The sequence below is a fragment of the Meles meles genome, chromosome 8 (assembly GCF_922984935.1).
Source record: "Meles meles chromosome 8, mMelMel3.1 paternal haplotype, whole genome shotgun sequence".
In the NCBI taxonomy this organism is placed as follows: domain Eukaryota; kingdom Metazoa; phylum Chordata; class Mammalia; order Carnivora; family Mustelidae; genus Meles; species Meles meles.
Window position 1 is genome coordinate 19,088,725 of NC_060073.1, and position 12,797 is coordinate 19,101,521.

General features: G+C 49.1%; 1 protein-coding gene across 46 annotated transcripts in view; it reads right to left on the reverse strand.

The window, feature by feature from the left end:
* The window catches only part of MADD (MAP kinase activating death domain), a 40,810-nt gene that overhangs the window by 1,344 nt on the left and 26,669 nt on the right, over positions 1–12,797 (reverse strand). For 18 of the 46 annotated variants that reach the window (XM_046015467.1, XM_046015487.1, XM_046015475.1 and 15 more), the window contains 7 exons: positions 11,334–11,444; positions 9,062–9,169; positions 4,582–4,746; positions 4,280–4,352; positions 4,040–4,146; positions 2,108–2,116; positions 1,851–1,920 (listed from right to left, as the gene is read on the reverse strand). In XM_046015467.1, coding sequence (XP_045871423.1) covers positions 1,851–1,920; positions 2,108–2,116; positions 4,040–4,146; positions 4,280–4,352; positions 4,582–4,746; positions 9,062–9,169; positions 11,334–11,444 — 643 coding nt within the window. Of the gene's footprint in view, positions 1–3; positions 1,827–1,850; positions 1,921–2,107; positions 2,117–4,039; positions 4,147–4,279; positions 4,353–4,581; positions 4,747–9,061; positions 9,170–11,333; positions 11,445–12,797 lie in introns of those variants that run through there. The other 28 variants (XM_046015514.1, XM_046015502.1, XM_046015501.1 and 25 more) reach the window with 4 other exon arrangements.

Sequence of the window (12,797 nt, forward strand, 5' to 3'; positions counted from 1 at the left end):
AAACCGGACGGGCAAGAGACAAAACAGAAAGTTCAAAACTAAGGGCGATAGTGCCAGGCTCCCCCAGGCGGCAGCGCCCGGCACCGGGGTCCCCTTCCCCACGGTGGCCTGTCCCAGTGGCTGCGGCGGCTTCTGCTCTGACAGCTCCTGCCCAGCCGCTGCCGGGTAAGAGGACACGGCCCCAGACTCCTCGGCCAGACCTGTGCGCTCTGTTGTGGCTCCCTGCCCGATGGCTGCGACTCTAGCCACTTCTGTGAGAGCCTCAGCACGGGAGCAGGCTGGCCTTTCACCACGGCCCCGAGGAGCTGCTGTGGGGTGTCCCCCCGTGTCGGCCGGGAGAAGAGAGTCGTCTCTAGCCTGTGCCATCACCTGAGATGCCCGAGAACTCCTCCCTGTTACCAGCCCGACACTGTTTGTGTTAAGCATGGTTCCCTGTACTCCCAGCCCCTACGCAGAGCGTCCTGAGGCCGGATGGAGAAGTGGCATGACACTAACACCCAGCAGACTTGTAAGTGTCCTTCCCTGAGTGGCAGGAGAGGCCCAGGCCTGCCTGTGTGAGGGAGAGCGTCAGAGGGCTCTGGAGCAGACACACCGAGCAGAAGACAGGCGAGTACAGCACCCGGGGAGGGAGGTGACAAGGACCATCAGGCAAAATACACACAAGTCCACAGCCCAGAATGCAAGACTAAGTCACCCCTGCCCCGGCCATGCAGGGGTTCTGCTTGGCCAGAGGAAGGAGGAAGGCCCCCCACGGCTCAGCCATCCTGACGGCCCCTGGAGATGGGAGCAGAGGGGCGTGGCATCCCCCTGGGGGCCAGAAAAGGTAGGATGAGAGTTGGCCACACCTTCTTACTGACCGTGGGAGGTAGAACTTGGGGGGGACCCAGGGTTAGCAGGGGGTAAACTCATCATAGGTAGAGCAAGAAGCCCAGGTCCTTCTCCTGAGTTGAAAGAGTCCCCCAAACATCTCTCTGGCAGAAGAGGGAAGGGAGCACACAGGGGAGAAAACTCAGAACCAGTTAGCCAGCCCAAGGGGGAAAAAGGGAGGCTGGGAGGAAGAGGGTGGGGAGAAAAGGGATGGGACAAACTGGCAAGTGAGCAGCTGGTCTGCTTGAAGGGAGCCCATCCCACCCACGGCGGGGCCCAGGCAGGGTCCTGCGGGAGGCAGCACGAGCCGAGGTCACTTTACCTGCTGGAGAACGAAGGTTTTCATAGCAGCGATGAGGGGCACAAAAGAATGAAGCACAAACACAGCAGGAACTCAAAGCCCCAGGGTGAGAACCCCCTACACCACCGCTCAGCGGAGGCGCCTGGCTGCAGGGAGGCCGGCTCCCAGCCTCCGGTGACAGCTGCCTTGCCTGCCTCGGAGGCCCATGGGGCTTCCCTGCCCTCTAGAGTGGCTGCCCGGCCCTCGCACGTCCCTCTTCCAGCATGGAGGCCAGGTGGATGCCAGGGGGGGCACTGGGGTGGCTGGAGGGAGCCCTGGGCTCAGCAGGCGACATGAACACAGCAGAGCTTGAAAACTGCCCGTCTGCTCTGCCCCAGAACTTTCTGACCACAAGCTGGCCAAGAAGGGGGGAGGCACCAGCTCACGGAGCTTCCACCTGAGCGTCTCTGAGCTCTAAACTTGCTCTTCTGCGACCCCTTCCCTAGCAGCCACTCTCTCTCTCTTCTTTCTTCCTCCTTCCCCTGGCACCTCACGGCTTCCCTTTGCTTCCCTGTCACTCCTAAGCCTCCTGACCTCTCTGCAGAGGCGCTTCTTCTCTCTGCCTCTAGTCCCTCCTCTGGAGCGCCGAGGTTTGAGTTACTGCCATGTGAGTCCAGACCTAAGAGCAAAATAGTGTAATTACCAAATTCCTCCAGGACAAAGACGCCTCGGACTGTATTGCACTTTTTAATGTGATTCAGCTCTATGAAAACCTGCAAGAGAGGGAGGGAGGGCGGGGTCAGGCCCGGAGGCTCTCCCCCTGCCCACGGCTGCCCGCTGCTCCCCCAGCTACAGCCCCACCCCCGCACAGAAGACCTAGTTCCCAGAGGGAGGGCCGCAGAATCCACACACACACAACTCAAAGCGCTAAGAAGCGAAGACAGCAGAAAGGGCATGTACCTTCCGCTCCTGGCCGGAGGAGAAAGCATGGGAGAGAAATGAAGGCGTTAGTTTTAATGGTCAGACCCCACCCGAAGGCCCCTCTGCTGTCCTGGGCTGCCCGCCCATACCCTCTGCCCAGGGCAGCGCCTGGAGGACACGGTGCCCCGGGGGTCTCCCCCGTCAGCCCATCAGCTCTCTACCCTTCCATGCATCCTCCTCCGGCGCAGAGGGCTGGCACGGGCGCAAAGCTCCCCTCGGACAGTCCTTGGGGTGGGAGGTGTTGATATCGTCCTTGAAACAAAATCCAGGCTCTCCCGAGAGGCACGCGGTGAGAGAATAATGGCTATCGCTTGGGAGCACCGACTGCGAGTTCTACAGTCCTATCTGCGAGCCTCACATCCATGTGGCCCGGTGTGCAGCACAACCCTCGCTTTACAGAGGAGGACACGGGATCAGGAAATCTATCTGCCCACGAGTAACGAAGCCGGGCTCTGAGTCCAGCACATCCTGACCCCGAAGATCCGTTTGTGATCCCGCCCTGTAGTACTCCACCAGAGGCCAACGCGTCCTCAACTCCAACGGACCCCACGGCTGTTCTCCTGTGATCAGTCAGGGCCTGACTTCCCCTCTCGGCAGGATCTCTCTTCTAGGGCAAAGCCTTAAACTACAGACCAGCAGCTTGTACCTATCCATGGACTGGTTAGACACTGGGTCGGTCCAGTCTGGGGGGACCCAAAACGGGGCTGGCTGTTGTTTAACAAGACCTCCTCTTTGGAAGGTGAGGCATCAGGGGAAGCCACAGCACTAAAAGACGGTCAGAAGCCTGTTCCCCAACAAGTGCCGGCACTGTCGTGCTTCAGGAAAGAACTTCACTAAACCTCTCCTTGGGCTGACCCTAAGGTCTTAGGTATGCTCTTTAATATATTAAAGTCACAGGCAGGAAATATACTGCTGGAAATAGACTGCCTGAGCAGCTGTTTCCCATCACACCAAAGCTGCCCGCTTGGGTTCCTGAAAGAAGAAACTACAATGGCAAGGGGAGGAAGAAAGCCACGGAGTCCAGAGGGCCGCCTCCCCCGCGTGTGTGCGGCCTGGCCCAGGGCTGTGGTGCTCGCACACTCAGACCTGGCTCACAGCTCAAGGAGAGGAACCAGAACGTCAGGGAAGGGGTAGGGAAGGCACTTGTGTGAAGAGTCAGAACTGGGAACGGACCTGGGATGATGCGCTGGCCTCAGAAAGGAATTAGCTTAAGGACTGTCCACTGAGAGAAAAAGTAACACTGTGTTAAAAGACCAAGAGAAAAAAAAAGTCAGCTCCTATGGTGGGATCACAATGAGAGAAAGATGGACTCTGAAGTGCTCCCCAGCCAAAAGAAGGGGAACGGGGCCTGTGGAGCAGGGGACAGAGTGGGGACACTCAGAGGAATGGAAAGAATAGGAAGAAGAATCAGCGGGAGAAATAGGCAAATAAACACACATACTCCAGGTAAGACAGACACAAGCTCCACACACGCACACACACGCGCACACACGCACACAAGCTTCGTGCACACCGGAAACACGTGAGGAGATCAGCTGGTCTAGACTCTCAAAGCAAAACCACCAAGCAGAAGCACACCCTGGGAACAAGGGAAGGCAGACACTGTGCGAAGAAGGGCCAAGTGAGACGCTCCCACTCACACTGCGCTGGGTCTAATGGAAGGAGGCAGCCTAGCCACCAAGGCTCCCTCTCTTTCCCCGCCTCCCACGGAGGCTCCCCCTGCACCTTCCGGGTGGTGGCCAACGTCACTGCGCCCTCCCTCTGATTTCTGTCTCTGGTCCAGCTGCTCCCATCCTCCCACTAGCCCCGAAGGCCCACAGGCTCACTGGGAAAGCACTGGGACCTGGACACTGAGCCTTTCTGTGGATGGAAGAACAGGGCCAGGCAGCCGCTGCTGCCCCTCCCACCTACCTGGCTGTGCATGAACTTGAGATTGATCCCTTCTAGGGTGACCTGCAGCAAGCCGCCCTCACCAGTCTTCATGTCCTGCACAGGGAACTCGCCACCCAGTTCAGGGCCTGCGGTGGGGGAGGAGGTTGTCAGCTAACTGGGGCGGGGACCCCGGGCCTGAGCTCCTGGTTAGGCCTCTGACCCTCAGGATGGACTGAACCAAGCAGAAGGCCCTTGCTAGGGGAGTCACTGTCTTCTCACCGGGTTTGATGCTCTGCTGTCGGGCTGCGGCTCGCTCCATGCTGTCCTTCACGCAGTAGTACAGTTCCCGACACTGCGGCACGGGGGACAGAACATCCCGTCATCCGGGCCTCCCAGGGTCCCCCTGCTCCACTCTCTACTGTCAGCCAGGGCCAGGCCACGGGGACAGCCTGCCGTGTCCCACATGACAGCCGGACGTAAAGGGGGCTCTCGACATGGATCATGGAATTTTAACTTCCTTGCAAGAAGCTCGATGCTTTGCCCTTAGCACCCAGCCCCACCCGGTCGGAGCTCCTGGGTACCTTCTTGGTATAGAACTTGTTGAGCTGAGTCTCAGAGCCATTTCTGCGCCACAGGCACAGCACCTTGGTCTTGGGGCAGTAGGTCATGTTGATGAGCTTCTCGTACCACCAGCGCTCGTACACCGTCCCGATGTTACTCCGCAGGACCACACAGTCATCGCACACCTGTGGAGGCCACAGGGAGCCTCAGCGGGCCTTTTCGCCTGGACTCTCCATCAGCCCAGGCTGCACGGCCCTGTCTCCCAGGGGGAAAGGACAGGACAGCTGGTCCTGGGAGCAACCCCACGGTCAGCTTCTCGGCCTCCTGCTTACCGTCTTCCTTTGCAGGGACACAGACACTGACCTGCCGGACATACTGTCCGCTAGAAGGGTTACTGAAACAAAAGGAATCATGGAGAGGAGCCTGCGGGGAGGGAAGGAGGCACAATCGGTGCTTCAACTTTCACTTCAACCCACGTCTGTCACCTCTTACATGCTCTCAACTTAAGAGGGCATCTCACGCCACCACGTGCCACCCGTAGGAATGATCTCTGTGGACAAGCGCAAAGGCAGGAGACTATGGCAGGCTTAATTAAGCAAGGAGGGAAAAAGGGAACCAACGCATTTTCTAATACTGGTTCAGCCCTAGTTCTGCATAAATCTTTTTTTTTTTTTTTTAAAGATTTTATTTATTTATTTATTTGACAGAGATCACAAGTAGGCAGAGAGAGAGGAGGAAGCAGGCTCCCCGTCGAGCAGAGAGCCTGATGCAGGACTCGACCCCAGGACCCTGGGACCATGACCTGAGCCAAAGGCAGAGGCTTTAACCCACTGAGCCACCCAGGCGCCCTCTGCACAAATCTTTTAAATAATTAATCACATAAGTGATGCATGGGCAATGTTTATTGCAAAAAATATAATACAGGGAGGTATAAATTAAAAGACAAACTTCTCCTTCACATTCTCTTTTTAATACTGTAAGTCCTTTTAAATTAACTAATTAATTTATTTTGAGAGAGTGTATGTCCGTGCATGCACCTGAGCGTGAGGCAGGGCGGGGAGGGGCAGAGGGAAAGGGAGAGAATCTTAAACAGGTTCCACATCTGGTATGCGGCCTAATGTGCGGCTTGATCTCATGACGCCAAGATCATGACTCGAGCCAAAATCACGAGTCAGACGCTCGACTGACTGAGCCACCCAGGTGCCCCCTTCACATTCTCTTCTTATTCAATATTCTCCCTCTCAGATCAGACTGCGTTAGGTTCCCGGCTTCCCGTTACTTAGCTGGATCACCTTGGACCAGCTGGCCCGCATCTGCATTTCCTCATATGGAGATTAAATAAGGCAATGTGCATAGAATTCTTTGAACAAAGCTGGGCACATAGGAAGTCCCTATAATTAGATGCTATAACAACATTATAATTATAATATAAAAAATGTAACACTGATTATTACAACCCCATTGATGGTTCTCAAACCTTTCTCCACACGAGACTGATTTTCCTGAGATCCTGAACCTCTCTCTGGATGGCTCACAGGCAGCACCTTGATCTCATCACGCCCAAATCTGAAGTCAGCATTTTCTACTGGGCAGATCCTCCTTCTGAGTCCCCCGTTGCCATTCACCCCGCGGTCCAAGCCAAAAATGAAGGAGTGATGTGAGACTCCTTTTTTCCTTCTTACTACACTGAGTTCTGTCCATTTCACCTCAAATACCCCTGGAACTGTCCCCCTCCCCGACTCCAGCTGGTAATTCATACTTCTTTTAAGTCTAAGCTCAAAGGTCCTTTCCGAGGGGTCATCCCCTACTCCTAGACCTTCTGCTGTGTATTCCCACACCGCCTGCCCCTGTGCCTCTTCTCCCATAACGCTCACCAGACTTCATGACACTTCGTTTCCTTAGCTGACTTCCCCAACAACTTGTCAACCCCATCCAGGCAACAGAAACCATGTCTCGCTTACTCACTGCTACAACCACATACCCACAGTACCTTGGCCTATAGTATGTGCTCCATAATTTAAAGTGAATGAAGAAGGAATACGCAAAACTACCAGGTTTAGTCTACTACGTAGAAGTTACAGAGGTTCTAAAAGCCTTATGAAGAACAAGGTCATATAGTGGCTGAGTAGAAATTAGAAATCTAGTCCTAGTCTGACTCTAGTTTTCTCCAGGTGAAAAATGAAAACTACTACCCCCCTTTCCATAATCCTTTAAGAACACCATGGAAAGGAAAGGGGCAGGACACGCACTAGGACATACGATTTCTAGGCCAGAGAGATGACAGTAACAATGTACCCAACTCATCTATGCTGCTGGTGGAGATATAAACTGGTATAGTCTTTGGGATGGTATTTGGCAGAATCTATAAAAATTTTAAATCTGTATAAGCTTGATCCAGAAATTTCACATTAAGAATCTATAAAATTAAGAAATCTATAGAAATTCTCATGTGAGGGGTACCTGGGGGGCTCAGTTGGTTCAGCGTCCGACTCTTGGTTTTGGCTCAGGTCATGATCCCAGGATCCTGGGATCGAGCCCCTTGTCAGGCTCCCTGCTCAGTGGGAAGACTGCTTCTCCCTCTCCCACCCCCCTGCTTGTGTTCCCTCTATCGACGTGTCTCTCTGTCAAATAAATAAACAAAATCTTTTTAAAAATAATAATAAAATAAAAGGAAAGGGTGAGAATCAGCTGCCACCTCTTTATGGTGCAGATATCGTGTTAGTCCTCGGCTCAAGGAGACACCTAACCAAATTCTAAAACTTCACAGTGACATGAACGTGACTCTCTTCTCAGCTACACCAACACGCATGTGTCTGCTTCAGGGCAGAACGCTTGCCCCATGTTTGATAAACCACTCATTCAGAAAGCTGTGGGTGTAAAAATCAAACTCAACTAAACCAAAAGGAAACAGAATACTTGTAAAATTATTTAATTTTACTACTTTATATAGGAGTTATACTTGGTTCCTTCATTCATTTTAGAATTAAAAATACCTGGTATTTTAGAATTAAAAATACCTGGTATTTTAGAATTAAAAATTAAAACGTAATTCTAGAATTAGAAATAAAGAAACCATAGCCAATTTCCTTTACAATCTTGGAATAAGGAAGGGTTTTTCTACGTATGACTCAAAATCCAGAAGCTATTAAAAAAAAAAAAAAGACTAATTCAACTATATAAAAGTAAAAAGATTCTGCCAAGGGCTGGAGGGAGGGTTAAAAAAAGTAAAACAATTCTGCATGGCAAAAACCCATAGGCAGACTCAAAGGACTGATGAGGAACTTCACAGGGAATAGGTCAGGCGGCCCATATCTACACCCACTGATCTCGAAGAGAGAGAGGTGAGCAAACGGGGCAACAGGCAATATACACACCACCCATGAAATATTCCTGCCAAAATACTGAATCTGAAACTCATCCAACCCCTAGATTGAACTACTAGTGTTTATAAAAAATACCAGTGATGAAGAAAAGTGTTAACACCAAAGCGATGCAGTCAGCAGAAAGTCTAGAACGTGAGGTACTCTGTGCGGCACATTTCTTCAATGAAAGAAATGGCAGAGTGGGAGGGGAACTGTTAGATGTTAAGAGCTACTTCAGAGTCCTATCAGCCAAAGCCATCTATGCATTTTTCCCTTTGGTGCGGTGACAGCCTCTGAGAGCTCTTCCAGCGCCTGTGCGTGTGTGGAGGGAAGCAGGTGCGGCCTCATGCACGGCAGCACAGTGAGCAACAGCACGGACGAGAAGAAAACCAAGGGCACGTATGTACTGACTGGTGAGTCAACTATGGTACAACCACACCACGGAATAAGACGCAGCCATAAAAAAGAATGAGAGCCACAGGGAATACAGCGGATGACATCATCGTGACGTATGGTGACAGACGGGGACCACACTTATCATGGTGAGCACTGCACAATGTTCAGAATCGCCAAATCACTATGCTGTACACTTGAAACTAATTCAACATTGTACGTCAACTCTTCTTCAATCAAAAAAAAAAACCCTCTTTTTGTACTGACATAGAGATCTTCAGGATATGTTCAATGAGAAAAGCAAGGTACAGATCAGTGGAGATGACGTGCTCCCTTTCTGTGAGAAAAAAGAAAAGGAACTTAACTTTATATTTTTTGTGTGTTTGTATAAAATACCACTGAAAGATACAAAGGAAACCACAGAAGTGGTTACCTACAGAAGGAAGTGGTGAAGGGGAGGGGAAATTGAGAGGAAAGGGATAAGAAAGAGAGCAAAACTTCTAATGCCTACCGTTTCAAGCTGTCCTGACTTACGGACAACGTGACTACATCATCTATTCGACATATATGTAAAAGAAATGACGGCGAATTATCCATTATATTACTTGCATAAGAGCCTGACAACTTAATGATAAGTGAATCATGAAGATGAACGAGATTAAGCGGGAGAAATATTCCGGTATCTGGTCTACGAGTTCCCTGTGACTCTCAAATGTTCCTGTGAGATATATGAACTCGTATTCACCTCCATGAAGAAGATATCTCCATTTGTGTCTGTCCCTGCGTGTACCACAAATGTCTGCTTCTTCATGTGCCGGCTGCCACTGGACCGGATAGCGAGATCGCGTCCATTCTGAGGAAAGAGAGATCTGTTAAGGACATCGGCAAATCTCTCTCACAGAGCTCTCTGGGCAAGAATTCGCCCCCATCCCCCACTTCAGCAAGTAAATTCCTATCAGCTTACTTAGCACAGTGCCATCTGCTGGCCACAGGCCACGAGGGAGGGATGTGTTCTCAAACTTTTTGGCCTTGGGACTCCCATACCTCTTAAATATTATTCATGACCCCCGAGAGCTTAGGTTTCTGTAAGTTATATTTATAGACATTTACCATATAGACATTTACCATATAGACATTACCATATAGACATTTACCATATTGGTTACCATATTACCAAATATATGAATTTTGAAGTCGTTAAGAATTCTAATAATACACCCATTACGTGGTAATATAAGTAATTTCTTAAAATAACATATTTCCCAAAACAAGCAAAAAAAAATGATTAGACTGGCAGTGTTCTACATTTCTGCACATGTTTGTCTTTAAAAAATATCTGGATTCTCATTTCTGCTTCTACATTCAATCCACTGTGTTATGTTGGTTCAGTTGAGGGATATAAAGAAAATCTGGTCTCACAGACATGTATTTGGAAAAGGGAGAAGTATTTTAATAGCTTTTCCAGATAAATATGCATATTTTCTTTGGTAATTATAACAAAACTTGAGAAGTAACAGTTTGTCATAGTGGCAATATGAAATCTGAAAACCCATCAATGAACATTTTGTACTTTGTTGCATGAAATCCTTTTGTCTACCTCACATTTTGATCAGATCTTGAATCACACTTGAATTTGTAACACCACACAATGGCCTTTCAGAAAATACGGGTTTAAGGAATAAGGCAGCTCTTCCAAATATTGACACATTTCATTACAGAGTATCAAAAAAATCACACTGACTAATATCATCAACCTCATTACAAAAGCCTTTAAATCAAGAAGCTTCAAGCTTAAAAGTCTGCCAAATAATGATCTCCCTGATATGAGGACATGGAGATGCAACATGGGGGGTTGGGGGATAGGAGAAGAATAAATGAAACAAGATGGGATTGGGAGGGAGACAAACCATAAATGACTCTTAATCTCACAAAACAAACTGGGGGTTGCTGGGGGGAGGTGGGATTGAGAGAGGGGGAGGGGGTTATGTGCTATCGTGAGTGCTGTGAAGTATGTAAACCTGGCGATTCACAGACCTGTACCCCTGGGGATAAAAATACATTATATGTTTACAAAAAAAAAAAAAAAATTGGAAGGGGAGGCGAACCATAAGAGACTATGGACTCTGAAAAACAACCTGAGGGTTTTGAAGGGGCGGGGGTGGGAGGTTGGGGGAACAGGTGGTGGGTAATAGGGAGGGCACGTATTGCATGGAGCACTGGGTGTTGTGCAAAAACAATGAATACTGTTACGCTGAAAAAAATAAATAAATTTATAAAAAAAAAAAAGTCTGCCAAATAAATACCCAACTCTAAATAACCAGTTAGTCACTCCTCCTACTGAAAATGACGTCCCACGAATGAAGCTGACAGTTCACCTTGCAACTCAAACTGTTATGATTGCTTTTCCTTGAAACAATCGTATTTTGCTTTGCAGCACAATACTTCTGTATATTTCTTATTTGGTCACATTAAATATTAAAAAGATGTATCATCAATGATCAGATTAGTAAAATTAATGATTTGAATGCTTTCGTCAAGAACATTTACAAGTGCCAACTACTTTTCTTTCTCTTTCTTTTTTAAACTGAGGGTTCACCCCCACCCCGATGGCTCCCAGCACGGCTTAGCGCCACTGCTTTCACTGTGTGAAGGTCACCAGCAGTTTCAGCCATCACTGCTTTTGTGCCATCAGTGCAAGTATCAGCCCAGGACAAAAAGGCAAAGATTTTAGTACTATTATGAAAATAGTTTTCGGCTCGTGGATCTTCAGGAGTCCACAGACCACATGCAGAAATGGCTGCAGCAGGATGGTTCAGTACAGAGAATCCTGTCACAGAACAGAGGGACTAACGTCTCAGCTAGACTCAAAGCCCTATTTTCAAAACTGGGGGTCTTGAAAATATACACGCCAACAAATGACCCGTGGGGAAGGCTCTGCATTAGGCAACAAGGCCCAGCCTGGAAGGCGACAAGTGCCAGTGGGAGGGGAGCCTAGGGGACAGCCCAGACATGCTTACCAGGTTCGCCAGCTGATCAAGCACTTCGTTGATTTGCTGGCTGTACACAAGCCCAATATGCGACTTTCCCATTAGGCGCCTCACCTTCTTCCGGATGTCATTCTTATTTACCTGTGAAGCCGAATGGGATCTTAATGAGGGCTCTGCTCTCCTTGCAACTGACATAGACATGTCATGACATAGACACAGAATGACATAGAGGGGAATGTATGGGCAAGTTTCCTACCATGTGAGACAATTCTGAGTCCACATCACTGAATATGAGAGAAAACATTCAACTGTCCTGCCAACAGGCTGGGAAGGAAAACCCTGGCTGTCTCGGGGTGGCTGCTGTAGCTAAGTAGCTTTTAGAGCAGGTCTGGTTCAAATGGACTGGGGTTCAAGGAGACACTTCCTCCCTATCCCCAACTGTAACACTGAGCCCTGATGGGGCCCTAAGAACCCCTGGGGCTCCTTAGAGTACAGTTCAGAAACGAGACTTTAGAGGAGCAACATTCTGGCTTGGCTGTAGCAGAGACATGTTCAGGATCACCACCCTTTCCCAACCAGAGTTCACCAGGACCCCTGGAGTTCACCAGAGAAGAGAGATGAAACAAACTAAGTGAGCCTGTCAGGTGTTTTCTGTGCTGGGTCAACTAAACCCTGCATGTTTAGAGAGGCTGGGAGAAAGAGGAGAAACCCAGGGACTCACTCTCAAAACAACTCTCTTCTACCCATCAACCCCAAATTTATGCTTCCCTTTAAAGCAGGACTCTTCTATTTGATAACATAGTTCTTCCACAGCTATAACAAGTACAACCGAGTCAACCCAGAACTTGCCATTAATTTTTAATGAGTAGCTCTTTTTACACCTATGGAAAATTCTATATGATAAAGGGCTAGTGCTGAAAAATGAATTCTGGCTATCCTAAGATTTTAGAAACTATTTTTTAAATTCATCGTATTCTGTACAGAGTTCTACTGGCATCCTAAAACTACTTAGCAAAGGAAGCCCATTTAAAATTCAAAATAGGGGGTGCCTGGGTGGCTCAGTTGGTTAAGCGTCTGCCTTCAGCTTAGGTCATGATCCCAGGGTCCTGGGATTGAGCCCCATGTCAGGCTCCCTGCTCGGTGGGGAGTCTCCTTCTCCCTCTGCCCCTGCTTTTGCCCTCTCCCTCTGCTCACATAAATAAATAAAATCTTTAAAAATAAATAAAAAATGAAAATAAAACTCAAAACAAACAGGGTGCCTGGCTGGCTTAGTTGGTAGAGTGTGCAACTCTCTTTTTAAAAAGAGTTATTTATTTATTTATTTATTTTAAAGATGTATTCATTGATTTTTGAGAGGGAGCACACAAGCATGTGTGAGTCGGGGCCGGGGTGGGGGAAAGTGGGTAGAGGGAGAAAGGGACAGAAGTAGATTTTCTGTTGAGTGGGGAGCACAATGTGGGACTCGATCCCATGACCCTGAGGATCACGACCTGA